A 14,828-nucleotide genomic window follows, 5' to 3' on the forward strand; every position below is an offset into this window, starting at 1 on the left:
TCCTGGGATGCTTTTGTGCTGCACACTGTGGTGACAGCCAAGGCTCAGCCACCATCTGCTCAGGAGCCAGGGCTGGAGAAGCCAGAGAGGGGTCTACTCTTCATCACATCCTGCTCTTCTCTGGGTCAGCATCTCTTGCTGTGGGATGCCTGCCACCTGTTCCAGTCTGCTCTTCCACCACTCCAGAGCAAGAGCCCTCTGTCTTGACAACTCAAAGGCTCAGAGAGCTGCCGTTCTCATGGCTTCTACACATGTGACATCAGGGTTGGACATGGGCTCACGTGGCATCACAAGTGACTGAACTGGCTGGAAAAAGCAGTGGTCTGGAGTCTATTCTCTGACACCACCCAGAGAGTGTAGAGGTGACATGGAGGCACAGTTGAGGGGGCTTGTGCTGAGTGGAAGCAGACACTCGGAACTGTATAACCGAGATTGACTGCTGTGGCCCTCAGCCCTCTTCCTCTGGGCATCTTCCAGTGCCCAGTGTCTGACCATGACTCCCATCTGGAAGACCAGACAGCTTTTCTGAAGGTCTGACAGGTTTCTAAAAGAACATTGACATTATGACACATCATCTAGGGGTTTCTATCCGTGAACGCCATGTTAACAGATGTGTCCACGAAACTTCTGATCAGCCTACCTTGAACCCAGGCAAGACAGTCCAAGGTCATATGGAAGAGAATATTGATACAGTCAGACAGAAAACTGAATCTTACCTCGTAGAGAGACCAAGCAGAGGATAAATTCCAAAAGAAAAAAGAATATTATTGTTGGCTTCAGAGGGACTGAAAATATATCACACCCTTGAGACAAGAGCCAGTTCAGAAGCAGTTCTGAATGCTCATACATGTCCTTGGTCTCAGGTGAGGTGGCCTGGAAGTCATGACACCCCAGGAGCAGCAAGCACACCCAGCCAGAGCTCAGGTCTTTGCTTCTGTGTTCTCGGACAGAAGCGACCAAGAGCCAGTAGATATGGTAGGTCAGGGCTGGATAGGAAACGTACAAGTCGGAGTTCAGAGTGGTGTAAACCAGGAAGTACCTACAAAATACACACAGACTCAGAATGATGGGGGCGTGTCAGAAACACAGAGGCCAACTCAAACAGCTCCCGGCAGCCAGGGCTAGAATCTCAGCAAATTGCATCTGACACAGGATCTTTGCAGACGCAAAATCTGGCACTGACTGCCCCAGGGAGGTTAATATCAGAAGAAGGTTAACACCCACGGGGACCAGGAGTGTCAGTGGTTTGTATCCTGGAAGTGAAGTGAGGAGAAGGAGAAATGTTGCTCTTCCGCCCCAGCTCCATAAACCCATTCCAAACACTAGGAAAATGTCAGACAAACACAACTGATGGACGGTCTCCGATCCCTGCCTGTGCTCCTTAACACTTGATGCAATTTACTAACGGGTAGGCTGGTTGTAGATAGGGTAATAGATATAGTTAGGAAGAGAAAATTAAACAAATTTCCTAACTAGTTGAACCAAAAGACAAGACCGACAAGAGGAAAGAACACTTAGACCCATCCCATCAAAAAGCTTCAAGCTCTGAATCAGGCATTGCATTTGCAAGAGGCCAGATGAAAGGAAACAGAACTCTATAACAAAGTAGTTTGAGATTTTTCAGAACTCTGGGACAGGAGAGATGGCTCAGTGGTTAAGAGCACTAAATGTTCTTCCAGAGGACCTGGGTTTGATTCCCAGTACGCACCACACCCACGATATTCGGTAACCCCAGTTACAGGGGGTCTCACGCCCTCTTCTGGTCATCATAGGCACCAGGCATGCACGTGGTACATGTGGGCTTACACATAAACTAATCTTTTTCTCTCCCAGACCTGAAGGAGGTGCATTTCTTGACTGAGCTTAACATTAAATAAAGAGACCCAGGGCACTTCGCTGCAATATCTGAGGACATCAGGAGCAAAAAGAGAATTTTAAGAAATGAAAGACTGTCAAAGACGTATCAGAGCGATTTTAGACTCAGTAACAATACAAGGAATAAGAGAATAAAAAATTCTAAGAATTGTTTTTTCTGACTTGCAGGTCTACATTAGGCAAAACTTCATTGAAGTGTAATAGTTTCCTAATCTATTAAGGTCTCAAAATTTACCTCTTGCCACGGTCTATTGCATTTGTATCTCTTCCCCAAACCAGTGTTTATAGCCCTGGCCCCCATGTGTTGGTAATGAGAGTGGGGCCTGGGCTGTGGCGGTGGCTCAGTGGATCCAGCACTTGCTGAGCAAGCATGAAGAACCAGAGTTTGGATCCCCAGAATGCAAATAAAAGCCAGGATGGTGTGTGGTGGCCTGCCTGCAACCCCTCACTTAGGAAGGAGAGATGGGAAGGGATCCCTAGGGCATGCTGGGTAGCTAGACTAGCCAAACCTGGGCTCAGAAAGAGATCCTGCCTCAGTAAAGAGAGTGGAGGGCAATCTAGAAATAAATACCCAGTGTGAACCTCTGCGCACACACACACGCACATGCACCCACACACATATGAACATGTATATACATCTGCACACATAAAGTCAGACCTTTGTAGGGTGATGAAGTCATGAAGGTAAAAAGCCCTCATGAATGGGATCAGTGCTCTAAAAAAAAAAAAAAAAGCCCCAGGAAGCTCACTAGCTTCTTTCACAGTGAGAAGGTACATGGATGTTCTGGTAGAAAACAAGAAGCAGACTCTCCCATATACCAAAACAGCTAGTGCCTCGATCTTGGACTTCTCGGCCTCTAGGGCAATGATAAAATCCCAATGAAGATTAAACTTGGACACATAAATGAATCACTGGGGGACACATTCAACTCGTATCCAAACTGTACCCCAAATAATAGGAATGTCCCCACCAGACATGGCTCAGACCCTTCGATGTAAGGAAAATGAGGTTAACCAAACCCAAACAAACAAGAAGGAAGAAAAGTTGCACTGTCTTTATTGTCATAAAATTGCATAGTACATTGATTGTGCACGCTTTTAAACAGAGCACGACAGCCCCCTCGAAACCACCTTCTTGCATGGGGCTTTTCAGGCTGGTTTACTATGAATAGGAAGCAGGGACCAAAGTGCTGCCTGGGCTTAAAAAAGGAACCATGATCTGATTAAGCAGAAGTCAGAGAGCTGAGGGTTTTGAGCCCACCCGAGAATACTGAAATATTGAAAGAAGTGAAGACTTTAATTGAGCTCAAAGGAGGCATAGGAAGAGAGTAGAGGGGGCTCACTGATGTCAGGGGACAGGAATCAGGAGCAGCTTAAGGAGGGAAGGAAAGGAAAAAGAAGACAAAGGGCTCATGCCTTGTGCCCGAAACTGAGATGAATGACACTCGCCAGGAGTGAGCCCAGACACAGCATGCTGGGTATCCCAGCTGCACAGCCTGGGCATTCCCATGGCTACAGAAATCCACATACTAGAAAAATAACTTAAAAGCTATACAATCATCATTATAAATATTTCATCTTTCAAAACTAGCTAATGTTAGTTAAAAAAGGTTCACAGTTACTCCAAAGAGAGCGGTATCTCTATTGCACAGTAGTGGAAAGTCGGCTCTGGTCCCCGTGTGTAAACAATTCCTTCTCCTCAGTGACTTCAGGACACACAGAAACAGCATTTGCTGTAAGCAAAGCACTTGGGTACAAGGCACGTCAAAGCTGTCAAGCTCTACAGAGAACACGAGGGACCCACGGAAGGCCCACTTCTTTGCCCATGTGGCACCTTGGCAGTTGGTTCAGGCCTTGAATCAGACTGCAGGTGATGATGGTCTTGTCATGGAAGTCCAGTTCTCATTCCACAGTGACAGACTTGGCTAGGTTCCTGGGGAAGTCAACCTAAAAAGATGGAAAGGCAAAGGATGAAGCTCAGTAGATAGAGTCCTTGTTTAGCATGCGCAAAAGTACGGATTTCATCCCCAGCACCTCATAAATCAGACATGGGGGTATGCAGACTTGGAAGGCAGGAGATTTAGAAGTTCAAAGCCAGCACCTATCACAAAGCAATTTGTTCAGTATCTCAGGGGTGTCAGTAACATGCCGTTTCTTCCCAGTCACCTCTAACCACAAGCCTGAACACCTCCATTTTAAAAGTGGATTCCTTACTGCAAGAGGCTTCCTTTAACTGTACAGCATTTACTTCACTTAGTAAACATTGGTCATGACTTGACCTGTGTCCTGTTGTGCTATTCAGATCTTTTACAGCAGCTTGGTGGGTGCTGTGAAAATGTCACTTTTCAGTCACAGGTATGATGGTGTTCTCTTGTGATCCCAGCACTCAGGAGGCTGAGGGACACAATCCAAGGCCAGCTTGGCCTACATAGCAGAGCCTATTGAAATGCAAGCAGGGCTGGAGATAGCCCAATGGGTAACACACTGGTCTCCCAGCACCTACGACAGATGGCTCACAACTGCCTGTATCTCCAGCTACAAGAGATCTGGGGCACCCTGCCATTGCATAAGTTTATGTACAGGAAACCACACAAACACAGACACACAGACAAACACACTTAAAAACAAAACTTCAGTAAAAAGCAAATAAAATGAACAAATAAAAAATTAATTTTTAGGATTATGGGATATAACTCAGAGATAGAGTGCACAGTCTATGTAAGACTTGATTGGCCAGGTGATGGCGGCACACGCCTTTAATCCCAGCACTCAGGAGGCAGAGGCTGGTGGATCTCTATGAGTTCACAGCCAGCATGGTCTACAGAGCAAGTTCTAGGACAACTAGGACTGCTACACTGAGAAACCCTGTCTCAAACAAACAAAGACTTGGTTTGACCACCAGCACTGGAAAAATTAATTAATAAAAAAAATCATATTTTTGAAAGGATACACACGGATTCCTCAAGACCTGTTACTTTATAGAGACTGAGAAGGAAATATTGATTGAGGATGGGTAAGAAAGCGAGCTTCCACTTGGTCTGCAAAAAGATATTTTATAAAATGTATAGCTCAATAAAAACAGTAAAAAAAGAAAAAAAAGGGTATTTTATTTATATGCCAAGAAAAGAGAAAAAAATATACAACAAACAGTTACCAAGTGTCAATTAGATGATATACATTTAGGTGTCTGAGATACTGTTCTTTTGTACTGCTACAGTTTCTAAGTCTCTCAAAACTATAGCTGGGCGATGGTGCGCACATCTTTAAACCCAGCACTTGAGAGGCAGAGACAGGAGGATCTCTGAATTTTTAGACAGTCCAGCCTGGTCTATATAGCAAGTTCCAGGATAGCCAGAACCACACAGAGAAACCCTGTCTCAAAAAAAATCAAAAAACAAAACAAACCTGTAATACAGCATCTTTTTTTTTTTTTAACACAGTGAATTGTGTTCTCACACATTTGCTGGTGAGATCATAAATTGACTATTTTCTGGGGCGTAATTTCGATGTCAGCTGTCTCAAAATGTCAAATCATTTTCTCCACAATGATAAACCTTAAATGTGGGGCAAAGATGTGCATACAAACATGTTCACTGCGGTGTTCCGCATAAAATGAAAAATTGGAAACAGCAGACTAGTTTAGCAATCGTTCAGAAAATCATGCATACAATGGCAGCCGCAGAGATGTCTCAGTGATTCAGAGTGCCTTGTTCCACCAGAGGCTCTGAGTTAGACTCCCACATCAGTGGCTCACAAGCCCCTGCATGTTAGCTCCACGGGGATCTGATGCCCTCTTCGGGCTTCTGAGGGCACTGCAAGCCCTCAGAACACACATAGACATATAAATAAAAATTTTAAACTAAAGATTTCAATACAACTAAATGTTGTACATAACAAATTCATAGAGATGAATAAAACTTATAGAAATAATACAGGGGAGAAACACAATTTTAACTTTGATAACAATATTAAAGTTTTTGTTGCTTTTTCTTTTTGTATTTCAGTCTCTATGCAGCATAGGCTGCTTCAAGTTTGTAATTTCCCTGCTTTAGCCTCCTGAGGGTTGGCCTTCCAAGTATTCTCCATCAGATATGGCTTGAATTTTTTTTTTAAATTTGCTTGTACAGGAGAAAGAATTGAATGAGATATTAACTGGATTGAGCAACACTGCCTCTGGATGATGGTTTATTTTTTTTTTTTGCCGTTCTTGAGGAATCTAAACAACCTTAAAATGAAAGTTACCTTAAAAGATATTATTTCTCTGATTACTATTTAATCCCAATAAGCATTTGAAAAAGCAACTTCACTGTTACATATGTAATGTACATATCTATGCATTAAAATGGTACCATGTGCCCCATAAATATGAACAAATGCCAATAAGAAATAAAAATGCATCGATATAAAGGAACTTTGCTTTTTGTTCCTCTCTGCTGCGCTTATGCAAATTTTAGACTTACATCATAGCCTCGGAGGACAGCCAGGTGGAAGGACAGAAGCTGGAGCGGAATCACACTCAGGATGCCCTGGAGACAGTCAACCGTGTGGGGCAGTTCGATGGTTTTATATGCGAACTTGGAACTTTCAGTGTCATCCCTGGAACACAGTATGATTGGGCGGCCCTAAAGCAGAGAGAGAGAGGTTCAAGGTAACGTGTCTCTGAAAGAAGCAAACCCTCTCTGGCATCCCGCAGAGTTTCTGGAACTTTCTGGAGTCAGCATTACTGTTGTGATACTATTAATCCTTTGACTTTGCTAGAATTACCGGTGAGGTCGTGGGCATGCGTGCCACATGGAAAGGACCGTGTGTGGTGCTTCTTAGGGGTGCTTCTTCTCCTTCCCTGGTCAGGTGCCTGCACTTGGTACCATCATTCAGGATTCATTTGTGCCTTTTCCTGACCTACTCCTAACTCTAATGGGCCTCATGATCCAGCGATGGACATAAAATCACAAACAAAGATGAACTGCGGATAAATGCCACAGGGGCAATAAAACATGAGTGAGAGGTATCAGTAAGTTTTGTTGTGTGTTAGCATTGGCTGCCTCCAAGCACATTTGTGAGGAGTTATCTAGATTATGCTAAGTGAGGTGGGATAACACATCCTGAAAGTGGGTGGCACCATTCCCTGGGCAAGGGTCCTGGCCTGTTATAGAGCGTAAACTGAAGGCAGGAAAATGCCGCTTGCCTGCCTGCTTCCTCAACCTTTGCTACCATGACAGACCCTTGAGCCATGAGCCCAAATAACTTCTTAAATTGCTTTCATCAAGGTATTTTATCAGAGCAACCAAGAAGTAACTGGGATGTCTGGAAGGGCAAAGGCAGGCCAGCTAGGTCTAAATAGTAAGTTCAAGTCAGCCTTGGCTACACGGAAAGAGCTACGTAGCTCTTCGCATTGGACTATGAAGCTATTTACATTGAAGCCTTTCCCCTATCCCAAAAACAACAGGAAGAGCCTATTGCCAATGCAAAGGCTCGGAGAAAAGAATGAGCTTGGCATGAGTGGGAATCAGAGCAGGGAGAAGACCTGGAACTCAGCGGGACGTGGTAAGGGGCCGTGCGATGTAGAGAGGGAGAGAGGTCACTTCAGTCTTATGGGAAGCTGTGGTGACAGCGTTTTCAGTAGAAAAGGACACAATTGTGTTTTTATACTAGTATCCTTTTTTTTTTCCTTCCAGACAAGGTTTCTCTGTGTAACAGCCCTCGCTGTCCTGGGACTCACTTTATTAACCAGGTTGGCCTTGAATTCAGAGATCTGCCTGCCTCTGTCTCCCAAGTGCCAGGATTAAGAGTGTGTACCACCCCCACCTGGCTTAGTTCGCTAGTTTTATACTAACTTTATAGGCTAGTTTTTACACTAACAACTATGCTGAGATACGTGTGGCAGTGGCATCTTACCGGATTTCACCTACCTGTAGCTTCATGAGTCTGAGTGCTCTCTACCCTCCTGTCCCTGTGAGGCCCGTGAATAATGTATCTGGCTGCTTAGTTCCTGGGAGGGAGCCAATCTACCTTTGGACTTGGAGCAATTAGAAGTGCTACTGCTCACGGTGGACTCCCTGCGCTATGCTTGAGTTTATTGCAATCACGATAACTCATGATAGACCATAAGAGGTTTCAGGATGGGGACTGACCACGCCAGAAAGGTAAACGATGGTTAGAAAGTTGAAATCTGCGTCACTAAGAACAGAAGCAGGGCAGGAGAGCACGTTCCATCTATGTCTGCTTATGAAACCACAAGGAAAGTCTTGAAGTCACAAGGCCAAGGGAGCGCGCTGGTGACACCCATCAATGTACCTGAAGGGGGCCTCACTCTAAGACAATAGGAGCTACCCATCTACAACCTTCACACTATGGCTTCTTCTTCTGGGGCAGGTCCTAATTTGAATCCTTTATAATAATACTTTAATAATAAATATTGCCCTTTCCTAGGCTCTTTGAGTTGTTCCAGAGAATTACTGAATATGAGGGATTTGGGGAATCCCCAAATTTGCAGCCAGTCTGAGGTTTGAGTCCCCCATAGTTTGTGGGTTTAGATGGGAGGGCAGTCCTACGAAGGACTGTGTGCTTACCCTGTGAAGTCTGACTTAACTCCAAAGTTAGCATCAGAATTGCATTAACAGAAACCCTGGAGGGAAGCTCCACCCCTAGGATGCTGCACCTCCTGTCCCAGTCCTGGGATCCAGAGCAGCTCAGTGACAGTCTGGTCACTGGCCCTCCCTAAGGAGCTGGAGAATATGACCTCAGGCTCTCTGGTTCCCTGCTAAATTTGTGTGGTATTCAAAAGGGCGCCCAAAGGGCCAGTGAGATGACTTAATGGATTTATGCTTCTGCCAACAAGCCTGAAGACCTGAGTTCCTGCCCAGAGCCCACTTGATGGAAGAAGAGAACCAATTCCTATAAGCTGTCTCTGGTTCCCATACATCTGCCACTGCACGTCCATGCCCCTATTCCACATTAAAAGATAAATGAAAACAAAAGGGGACAGGACAGAGTGTGGTCACACCCGCAGCAGCAGTCAGCGAGATAGGCATGTGTAATACAGAACAGGTAAACAGGGACCCTGGTCCGCAGGAGAGGCCTCACCTGGCGGGCAGTGACCTGCTGCAGGGCATTCTGGCATTTGGTAAAGCAAGGATCCTTCATGATGACCATGATGACTGGCATCTGCTTGTCGATGAGGGCCAGGGGCCCGTGCTTCAGCTCTCCAGCCAGGATACCTTCTGAGTGCATGTAGGTTATCTCTTTGATTTTCTGTGGAGACACAAGTTGGGATCAGTGTCACACTGGGGAGACAGGGGGCTGCAACAGAGAAGACAGGGAAAGAGGGATGCTGGGAGAGGGGGTTACTCTAGGGTAAGAGCTAAAGGTCAGCTATGCGAATGGGTACGTAGATGGGCCAACAGCATCATGGGAGAGAGGATGGGCTGCTGTCCGGAGCTTGAACAAGGTTGCCCAGGTAGCACCTCGCAGCCTCCAGGAACAACAGTGACACCTCTCTTCAGTTCCATGCACAGTCATGTACCCAGACAGAACGTTGGAGTCAGTCTAGCCTGCCTTCACCCCACCCCCACTCCCTTGACAAGCCACTTGGCCTCCTCAGTTACCACAGATAATGGTGGCATTGTATTCTTAGATATGCTCTTATTCAATTAGACGGCTAACCATTCTCCCAACTTTAGATCCTTAATCACATCCAAACAGTTGTTTAGACTGACTTAACAAGTAAATTCCCATAACCCTATTATGTGAATCCCCCCCCCTTTGTCCAAGTAGATCCATTTCCATTTGCTGTGAGGTTTTCATCACTGCACCAACGAGAATCTTAAAGGAAAGAGTCCTCCACTTGTCCAGAACTAGTTATTTGGGTCAGGCAAACCCCGTGAGGAACGAGGCTCCTCCTTGGAGACTACAGACAGCTGGCATGCTGGCCTCCCAGGAACCACACAGGGGCCATTGACTTGTGCCAGCAGCAGCCTAGACATGCCTTTCTTCGCTCGGAGACCAACTTGGCGGCACAACTGAATGCATCTTTCATCAGAAAGGCTGGGCCACCGCATCATCAGAAAGGCTGGGCCACCGCAGCAGACCCCCACAGCTAGAGAGCAGAACTATCAAGGGACTGAAAGTGTACCCCACCCGGGCTTTGCCTCTTCTGTGCCCCTGTTCCTTATGGGAGCCGAGTTCACAGTGCAGGGACTGACTGATGCCGGGAAATGCACCAGGGGTTAACCTTCATAGCCAACTTGGTGGGATTGAAAATTTCATAAAAGCAAACTTCTGGGTATGTGCAAGAAAGTTTTTAGATTGGCTTAACGGAGGTGTGGAGACCCGCCCTAAGTGTGGGTGAAATGGGTCCATGGGCTGGGGTCCTGGACAGAATAAAAAGGAGGCTGGACGTCAGCATCTGTCTCTCTCTGCTTCTTGAAGACACAGTGTGACCAGCTACCTCCAGCTACCCCCAAACTGAGAGCCAAAACAAACACAAACCCTTCCTTTCTCAAGTTGCTTTTGCCGGGCAGTTTATCTCGGCCAGGAGAAAAGCAACTGACATGTTTGGTCTCTGTCCCTTTTAGTTTTTAGCATGTAGTCCCTAAATCCTTACAGTGTTCATAGTGAGAGGTGACTTTCCTTGCTAATGAGAGCAACAGGACAGGTCTCTCCTATCTAGAGCAGCGCTGGTGTAGAGAATTGGAATTTCCAGCTTTACGGCAATCCATCCTTGTCGGGCAGACACGGGTTGAAGGCTAAGTTCATCACCAGTGGCCGATGACTAAATCAATTAAACCTATGTAAGGAAACCTACACAAAAGGACATCTGGGAAAGCTTCTAGATCACTGAATAAATGGTTCCAGGAGATTGGCCTGATCAGAGATGATGGTGAAACGCCACATCCCTTCCCGGACACCTTGATCTGTGTATCTCTTCCTGCATCTGGGGTTCATCAGTACACTTGGTCATAGTCTTTACAATGAGGGAGTCATATAAGGAAAGAATTAATCTGCAGAAGATGCATGTGCTGGAAGCTGGCACTCAGAGGTCAGTTTACTCCCAGCTACAAACATCTGCAATACTCCCTAGATGTCTTCTGTGAGCCGCCCATTGACTGGGTACGCTAAGGAGGGGAGCCAATATCCTCGGCACTCCTGCTCTGGTTCCCTTTAATCTCGTAAGGCATTCCGATTGATAGACAGCAAACTGATAGTGAGAGATGTGGAAGCCCAGGAGCCAGCTTTGCCAGCCTTCAGCGGTCCTACACTTCCAGCGCCTTGTCTCAGCCCTCCCAGCTTTCTCTCACATCGCTAATTTATAGTCATGGGGCAAAATAGGTAGTCATCAATTTTTTTTTTTTAAATTCAGGCTCACTGCTGCGGGAATGCAAGCTCTTCCCCCTTTGGAAGTTTGAGATTTACAAGGAAGATCTATAGAGATCTCGCAATTTCCAACTGCCAAAATCCTTCCCACATAGGTTGCTTCTGGTAGTGGACCCGAATTTGATTTTACTTCCTCTATGCAATCTGTGTGTATAGAGGTGTGTGTGTGTGTGTGTGTGTGTGTGTGTGTGTGTGTGCATACCTTGATGTCATTCCTCAAGATCCACCCACTTTGGTTTCTGAGACATGATCTTTTATTGGAACCTGGTGCTCCCCAAGTCGACTAGACTGGCTGATCAATGAACCGCAGAGATCCTCCTGTCTCTATCTCCCCAGTGCATGGATTACAAGCACATACCAGCTTTTTTTTTTTTTAACTATAGAGTCTCAGAGGCCAGGCACTTGAAGAAGCTTCACCCAGTGCCCTTTTCCCCTCTCCCCAGGAGACTGAGAACTTCCTGGGGACAGATAACCTACTTCACTTATTTCTGTGACTCCAAGGTAAGAGGCAGCACTCAATGCAGGGCCATTAGGGTGGCTAGTGGGTTTGTAAACCCTTCCCTTCCAACACTGCGCCCTGCCCTCCTTTCCCACTGGCTTCTTACAGCATCTCCTAAACCTGCCTCCTTGTTGCTCTGGGAAACTGTATTACTGGAAGTGGAGGCTGGGCAGAGAGGGACTCACCAAGGCTCCTTCCAGGCATGTGGCATAGTTATATCCCCGTCCCATCACCAGGAGTGACCTTTGTGTGTAGAGCTCCAGGGCCAGGTCATGGATCTTCTCATCCAGAGACAATACTTCTTTGATCAGCTCTAAGCCAATGCAAAAAAAACAAGGGCGAGAGCCTGTCATTCTGACTTCCAAACATCCACAAGGAAAATCATTGGCTCTAACAAGGTTTAGAAACTTATACTGCTCAGGAGACACTGCTTCCATGCATTATTTACAAGGGCTTTAAACTTAGTTCTGCCATAACTTGGGATACTGGCCAGAACCTTGTCAGGCTAGCAGTTCCTGTTTGTGTGAGTATACTTGTGAATATCTATCTATAAGGTAGGCTGTAAGCTCTCATTTCCAGCTCCACGTCAACAGAAGTAAACTAAGAGCCAGAGTAATGAAATCACCCCCTGGGAAGACACAGGATTGAAATTCCAAATTAACTCCTCAGTTCCTTGCCCTGGGAGGGGGCCCAAGGCAAAGCCAGTGTAAGCCAGACCTGTTGTGCTCAAACTTCCTGGTCCTGGGACTCTATTTATACTCTTGCTAATTACTGTAACCTCAAGAGCCTTTGTTCTTCTGAGTTATAGCTCTCAACAGTTATTGAAGATAACACTAATCAGCTAGGCAAGGTGATTTATGCCTTTAATCCCTGCACTTGGGAGGCAGAAGCAGATGGATCTCTGTGAGTTCCAGGATAGCCTGGTCTACAGAGCGAGTTCCAGGACAGCCAGGGCACCCTACCTTGAAAAACAAACAAACAAAAACTTTAAAAGTACAGCGTCATTCACTGGAAAAAATCATTGGAAAGTAGTAACAGTAATAAGCCTATAATGATAAATTTTCAAAAAATGAGTGAGAATGATATTGTTGGACATCTTTTAAAAAAACTGTTAACATGTATTTGTGTGTATGTTCATGCACACACACACAGTTGTGTGTAGAAATCAGTTCTTATACCATGTGGGTTTGTGGGATCAAAGTGGGGAGGGGTCTAACTTGGCAGCAAGAGCCTTTACCTATTGAGTGATCTTAGCAGCCCAACACCTTTATGTGGTGTTAGTGTCTGACTTTTTGATAAGAGAGTTGACACCAGTCTGCTTCTGCGTTTGAACTGCTGTGATTTTTGTCACTGTTACTGGAGTACAGGAATGCAACCAGGCCTTACAAAGATTGGTCTTTGGAAAAGGGAAAGGTTTTAAACGCCTTCAACTAATTAGGAGTGTTCTTTGATTCTGCATCAGACAAGAAGGAAGTTTCAAGAAATGTTGTCATACAAAGGCTCGGAGATAGGCAAATCTAAAAATGGACGAGTTTAGTTACAAACTTTATTTTACAAATCACCTTGTTAAAAGTTGTCAACTTCTCGGAAGGAAGGAAGGAAAGAAGAAAGAAAGAAAAGGAAAAACTTCAAATCTGGAAATTGGCTAAGTAGAGACAAGCTTTCCAAATTCTAAATGATGGTTGAAAATTTGACCTTTGTTATTGGCAACAAGTACTGTTGTTTGTTTCACTTGCGAAGCCGGGCTAACTAACTTCCTTCATTTTAAGGTAAACATCCGCAAGAACCGCAGCTTTTGCTATTTACTGACAGGCAGTCAGGAGAGAGGGAGGAGGCCCTGGAGTTCTGCTGACAACTGAGGCTTTAAACCTTGGCCTAGCAGGATTTGCTGGGCAGTTTGGGGAGGGGGGGCGGGGGGGGGAGAGTAGGATGTATCATTGGCTAGAAAGATCTAGAAGGAGAGTCATTTACAGCATCCTTTATATGAGAGTAAAGGAAGAGAGAGACCCAAAGGAGCTCGGTGAATTTGAAAATACAGAAAGCCCCATTCTGGGACTTACCAGGTAAAGATCTGAGACCCCGGATGATCTCTTGCCTCCTGTTCTGTAGAGAAATTCGGTCTTCAGACATCATCAAACCAAACATCACCAGGGAGATGAACTGGCTGGTGTAAGCCTGAGGACGAAGGAGGGGGGGACCGTGAAGACTTCAGCTCAGAGGTGTTTAGGAGATAGGAGAGCTAAACAGCATGGACAAAGACAGGGAAAAGACAGAATGGCAAATCGGAGATGAGGAGAGGAAGGGAGAGAGCGGAGGGGACAAGAGCCAAGGTACCAAGGTGCAGATTGCAAGGGCACCCATCTCTCCAGCTGACACCACCACCCAGGTTCTCCCTGGAGAACACAAACATCTCGTACCTTGGTGCTGGCCACCCCGATCTCCGGCCCTGCATTGATGTGGACACCACAGTCAGTCTCTCGGGAGATGGAGCTGCCCACAGTGTTGGTGATGCCCACAGTCAGCGCCCCGCGGTCCTTACAGTATCGCAGAGCCAGAAGTGTGTCTGCAGTCTCTCCTACAACACGGGGATGTTATCAGCCAGTGTCTGCGAGTGCAGGTGCTAGGCCAGCTAGAGCCCTCTCCTCCTCTCCTCCCTGCCTCCTCATTCACCCCTCCTCCTTGCCCTGCTTAGACATTCAAAGCCTGCCCAACACTTGAAATGAAAGTAAGGGTTCGACATCCTTCCTGTTGTCTCTTAGACTGAAGATCTCATTACTCTTTATGTAGCAAGTACGTTCTTATCCCGTTTCTTTGAATCCTTATGTCAACACCACGGAGGCCCCAGTCCCCACTTCCCTTCAGGATGAGGAGTCCAGAGAAATGAGACTCGTTATCTCCAACCAGGCCTTGCAATTGGCTTGGAATGCCGTTCTGGGACTCTAGGCTGCCTGGGTCGGATTTGCTGAAGTATAACCATTGAAAAGCAAGACTGCCCACATGGTGCTTCTCAAATAGAACTTGCTTGATGGAAACATTCCTTGCAATTTCCCAGTGTAGACTCAAGTAGTTTTTCTAATTAGGT

General features: G+C 45.9%; 1 protein-coding gene across 1 annotated transcript in view; it reads right to left on the bottom strand.

Moving 5' to 3' along the window:
- Positions 1-2,928: 2,928 nt before the first annotated feature.
- Gfpt2 (glutamine-fructose-6-phosphate transaminase 2) overlaps positions 2,929-14,828 on the bottom strand; it is a 45,424-nt gene continuing 33,524 nt past the window's right edge. The window contains exons 14-19 of the mRNA XM_005350167.3: positions 14,164-14,321; positions 13,807-13,921; positions 11,932-12,059; positions 8,959-9,126; positions 6,336-6,497; positions 2,929-3,822 (exon numbers count right to left, since the gene is read on the bottom strand). Of these exons, the coding sequence (XP_005350224.1) occupies positions 3,778-3,822; positions 6,336-6,497; positions 8,959-9,126; positions 11,932-12,059; positions 13,807-13,921; positions 14,164-14,321 (776 nt within the window). The 3' untranslated portion in view covers positions 2,929-3,777. The remainder of the gene's footprint in view (positions 3,823-6,335; positions 6,498-8,958; positions 9,127-11,931; positions 12,060-13,806; positions 13,922-14,163; positions 14,322-14,828) is intronic.

Source organism: Microtus ochrogaster, chromosome 7 (assembly GCF_000317375.1).
Source record: "Microtus ochrogaster isolate Prairie Vole_2 chromosome 7, MicOch1.0, whole genome shotgun sequence".
NCBI lineage: Eukaryota > Metazoa > Chordata > Mammalia > Rodentia > Cricetidae > Microtus > Microtus ochrogaster.